This window comes from Cynocephalus volans, chromosome 6 (genome assembly GCF_027409185.1).
Source record: "Cynocephalus volans isolate mCynVol1 chromosome 6, mCynVol1.pri, whole genome shotgun sequence".
In the NCBI taxonomy this organism is placed as follows: domain Eukaryota; kingdom Metazoa; phylum Chordata; class Mammalia; order Dermoptera; family Cynocephalidae; genus Cynocephalus; species Cynocephalus volans.
The window spans coordinates 142753047-142758279 of NC_084465.1; the positions used below are offsets into that span (position 1 = coordinate 142753047).

Consider the following 5233-nt stretch of genomic DNA (forward strand, 5'->3'; position numbering starts at 1 on the left):
TAAGCGGAATGTTCCTTGTTAAGACCCACTACTGTTCTCTAGGAGCAGCCCCCAATACATTGTTCTCCACTGCTCTTGAGTCCACCCCCCAGGAGAGTTTCCTTTTCCATTATCTTTCACGGACACACCTTAAGAGCAATCTGGTGAATATATTTCACCTCCCTGGTAGCTGAGTTTCTTTCTCTGCCATTCTTGCCTGTATACTGCTGGTTGCTCTTAGGTCTTTTTATAGCCAAACAGTCACAGTCTCTTTCAGATAAGGCCAGCAGTAATTTTGCCAGTATAATTATCTCAAAAGCTTTGAAATTTTACCATACATTTGATTCCAGTCAATTCCATGCGCCTGAGCCACAACCGCCATTCTTTTTGGACATGGCTCTCTATAGACTTAAAGTCCTTTGAGCTGATTGATTAGGCTTCTGAGGGACCATACTCTCAATCTGTGGAGAAGCACTTTTCCAGATAAAGCCTCGTATTGGAGACTCTTTAATTCTTCCAGAGGCATGAATACCAATGTCTTGATTTAGTGTTTGTCTTGAGGTTGTAATAACACTGCCTTGAATTAGAGTTTTTCCTGATGTAGTATTTTAATGGTGCCATGGGTTAAATGTGTCCCCCCAAAGTTTCTGTATTGGAAATTTGCCTCCCACAACTGTAACAGTGGTAAGAGGGTAGGAAATCCAATTATGGTATTTGAAAGGTGGGGCTGCCCTTGTGAATGGATTGTGAGGACTGCCCTTGTGAATGGATTGATCCATTCATTGAGTAATGGGCATGGTTCTGATGGCTTTAAAAAGAGAGCAAGTGAGAAGCTTCACTGTCTTGCTCAGCCCATTCTTGCCCTGTGTTACTGTAGAGTTCTCACCCAGAAAAAGGCCTTCACCAGATGCACCCCATGAACTGTGGACTTCCCAGCTTCCAAAACTGTAAGAAGTAAATTTCATGTCTTCGTAAACTAGCCAGTTTCAGTTTCTGTTATATTCAATAGAAACAGACTAATACAAATGGCTGAATCTTTGATTTGATAAGAAACAGTTTTCTTTGCCAACTCTACAAGTCCCAGAATTTCTGGGCTCTCTTCTGTTTGCAAACCAGCTTTTTCAGAGTTTAATTCATCCTTACCAAAGGAATCAGCTCATTCTATTAACATTTTGCCTGAAAAATTTCTCACCTAACACCACAAGTTACTATGAATATTTTTCATGTCCTGAGTTATCACACAGAAGAGGACAGTCTTACCGAATGGCTTCCCGATTGCATAGCATAGGTCACTATTTTTCCATTCTTTTGTAATAGTTGATTTCCTGTCAGCAGATCTCATAGGCAATGCTGCATATTAGCTCTCTGTTACAGAAGCACTCTACTTCTAGGTACCAATTTCTGTATTAGTCAATGATTGAAGTGTAGGAAAAAAATTAAAATCTCAACGTCTAAAACAAGTGTGTATTTTTCTTGGCTCTTCGGGTTTGCTTGGTGTGGCTCCAGGCTTTAGGATGGGTTCAAGTCTGCTTCACATGCTCAGGACAGCTCACAAGAGGGGTGATCAGACATGCAGGATGTCTAATAAAGCCTCAGGTCAAAAGGAGATCACTGTCACTTCTGTCCCCATTCTGCTGTCCAAAGCATGCCACATGATTAAACCCCAGATCAGTGGGTGAAGAAATGTACGTTCTGACTACTGGACTGCTCTGCAAGTCACATACCAGAAAGGGGGGAAGAATTCAGACAAATTATACAATTCATCATGCATCTTATAATATCTTTGTTTTAATGGAATTGTTTAATTTATCGTTATCCCCAAAGTCTTCAAGCAAAATTGGTATTTCAGAATTGTTCCATGGCTTTGAATACTCTTGACACTCTGCCAAGTGTCCCTCAGGGATACATGTCCAGTTTGAAAAGCAGGGCTTTGAAAAACTGTGCCTGAAGCATTAAGAGGGATGATGATCTTGCAAGTCCCTTCTAATAAGGATTCTCTGGCTCTGTGACAAGGCATTGGGGACACTGAACACAAACTCCATCCAATTCACAATTTTGCCTTAAGCTGGTCTGAATAAAATTATGTCACTTCTTGAATATGGCCTCCTATGCTACTCCCTGTTTTCCAGGAACAAAATTATGAGAAACACTGAGAATGAATGTGAGAGAAAGTTTCCTTTGAAAACATGCACAGAATGTTGCCTATGTGCGTTGCACAATGTACAACACAAGAATACCATGTCCTTTTACTCATTAACTTATTCAATACGTATCTTCTGTGCATCTATCATGTGTCAGATACAATGCTAGTGGCTAAGGACGTCATTATGCAGTTCCTGAGAAATTCGCAGGGGGGTTTGCAAAAGCCAAACTATTTCCATAACAATAATAAAAAGTTATTTGCATTTTTCACTCTCATTCTCTCACGAGCACAGAGTGAAGCTATCATCCACTCTGCCAGACATTAAAAAGTTTTCCAAAAATGGAAAAAAAATGCCACTCTACTTACTATTTTTGTTTGTTTCTTTAGGGAAAATGCAGTCTTTTTTTTTATATAAGAAATATGCAATTTATGTTCATGTATGATTTTATTATTGTTATTCTTTTATTTATTTTAATTGACAAAAGTTATATATATTTGTTGTGTACAACATGTTGCTTTGAAATATATATATATATATATTGGAATGGCTAAACCAAACTAATTAACATATGTATTACCTCACATACTTCTTTTTTTGTGGTGAGAACACTCAAAATATACTCTCAGCAATTTTCAAGTGTACAGTACACTGTTATTAATTATAGTCACCGTGCTGTACTTTAGATCTCTTGAATTTATTCCTTGTGTCTAACTGGAATTTTGTATCCTTTGACCAACATCACCCCAACTCCCCCTTATTGTTATTTTTAAGTAAATTAATAAAACACTTTTTTTTTTTCTTATTTACTTGTAATTTATTACATGATTAATCCACTTGTGCAGAGCACAGAAATAAAGAATTTCCCCAATACGTGTCCACATTTTCAGCTTGATACGGTAACATGATTAATTGGTAAATATGTATGCCATCTCATGTGCAATTCTTTATAGACCCAGCTTGGTTCTTCTCCAATGTCTCCTCTTGGAGTTGTACCTGATTTTATTACCAGTTTTCATCCGAATCCACTGGGGAATGGGCCGATTTTGCTTTTGTTTCTTGGCCAGGAATCGTTTGATCCTGAAAGTCTTGTGAGAAGACATGGCGAGGAAGAGAGGGTACCGCACACACCACGATGGCGAAGAAAAAAAGAATAAAACACTTTTAACGCTTCACAAAAGCTCTTGTTATCTTCAAGAAAGTTTAAGGCTGGTTTGCAAGTGTTTTAGTCTCACGATTCTTCACATATTTAAAATTCTTTGAGGATACCAACAAGAGCTTTTGTTTATGTGGGTTCTATTTATCAATATTTACCATAATGAAAATTAAAACTGAACATTTAAAAGTGTTTATTTTTTAAAAAAGCAACATGGATCCTTCCCATTTGGAACTTTTAACAAAGTATCTTTTGGCTCCTCAGCCACATCCACTCCCTTCTAGGAACTGCCCTCTATGAAAAGGGCTGGAAGCTTGAGAACTCCAGTTTCTAGAATCCTTTGCCAGGAGCATCCCACATTTATATTCTGCCAATGAGAAGCATTCTTACAAAATCTGGGAGACAGAGAGAAGCCAGATTGTTACTCCACGGGAAGGTGTCTGGACTTAGCAGATGGGAGATTTTTCAGCAGTTCAGGGTGTTCCTATAATTTCTGGTTTCAGAGATTAATGAAACAATGATGATAACCAATAGTTTCCCGTGATCCCTGAAATTTCCTGACTCTCTTGAAGCTACTGGCAAACATACATTTGTCCTCCCACCCTTTCAACATTTCTGTAATCATCCAGTTCCCTGATTTATATTTCTTAATACCTGAAGAGTTTTTATTCATTTTTAACCAGCTTACTTTGTAGTTGGAGAGTTAAAGAAAAATCAGAGGAACAAATAAATATGCAAAATGCTCGATAACTATGTTAAGTACTACAAGAGAAATAAATTGAGTGTCATAATATAGACTGAGTATAGGTTTTACTATAGGTTTAAAAATGTATTAAAACACATCTTAAATACATGAGAACTATATATCCTGTTCAATTGTGTTAGTGATTATGAATCTGTTTTTGGTTTTCCAAGAAGGCATGTGGGGGTTTTTGGTTGGGTTTTGGTGTTGTTGTTTTTTTTTTAAGTTTCAAGGCACAAAGAAATAAAATCATAAAATTATATTGGAAAAATGTCACTGACTTTTAAAAAATTAACACCAGTGTTCATTGTCACAATGATTTGTGAACGTGTTATAAAATTTTACAGACTCTTACCATATGGAAATGTTTTACACAGAAATTCTTGGGAACATGATTTAGAATCTCATTACATAATACCTTGATGTAAAACACCAATTTGCTGACGTGATTCATTAAAAGCAGAATTTCCATTAATTTTTATTTTAATTTCTGAACATTTTTCTATTTCATTAACATTTCTGGAGAAATTAGCAGAATTGAAGTTACATGAAACAACTTCCAGTGATCGGAACAGAAGCTTTAGGTGGCAACAACGAAAGTATATTGGCCCTTTGCTTTGCAGAAGTAAACAACATCATCATGGTGGGGCAGGAGAAATATCTTTTTTTCCCCCATCCTGGGTTCATGGCTGAGGTCTCTGTAACAGAAAAGAGATTAAAGAGAGAAAGGCATGCACATTTACTTCATATAAATTTTACGTGACACAAGAGTCTTTGTAATGAAATGAAGACCCAAAGAAACAGGTACACCTATGTATTTTTTTATTTTAGGTTTGATGAGGAAGTGCAGAGTCATGGAGAAGTCTGACTGGACAAAGAGGTGTGATCTAAGGGTAATAAACTGGGGAAACTCAGCGAGGCCTGTTTGTTCAGATTCTTCTCTGCGACCCTGTGTCTTCAGAGATAAAAATGTCTTCTTTCCTGTGTGTATAAGGAGGGCACATCTCACATGAGGGTCTTATGACCTGCTTCAGGGGAGAAAGACCAGAGAAGGTAAAAGTGACTTTCCTGCTTCTGCCGTTTTCTCAAATCCTTTCAGCTTAAAATATTCAATATGCCAGGGTGTCAAGCTTTAAGATAGCATGTTCTGAACCCCATCACCATCAATAATTATCTAATACCTAAATGTTGTGGTTATATTCATCAGATAAAATT

The 5233-nt window shown here is 37.1% G+C and overlaps 1 protein-coding gene across 1 annotated transcript; it reads right to left on the reverse strand.

The window, feature by feature from the left end:
- Window positions 1-2910: 2910 nt before the first annotated feature.
- LOC134380750 (large ribosomal subunit protein eL39) lies at window positions 2911-3262 on the reverse strand. The gene has a single exon (XM_063100881.1). It carries the CDS (start codon window positions 3221-3223, stop codon window positions 3068-3070), a length of 156 nt encoding a protein of 51 aa, XP_062956951.1. The 5' UTR covers window positions 3224-3262; the 3' UTR covers window positions 2911-3067.
- Window positions 3263-5233: the final 1971 nt, after the last annotated feature.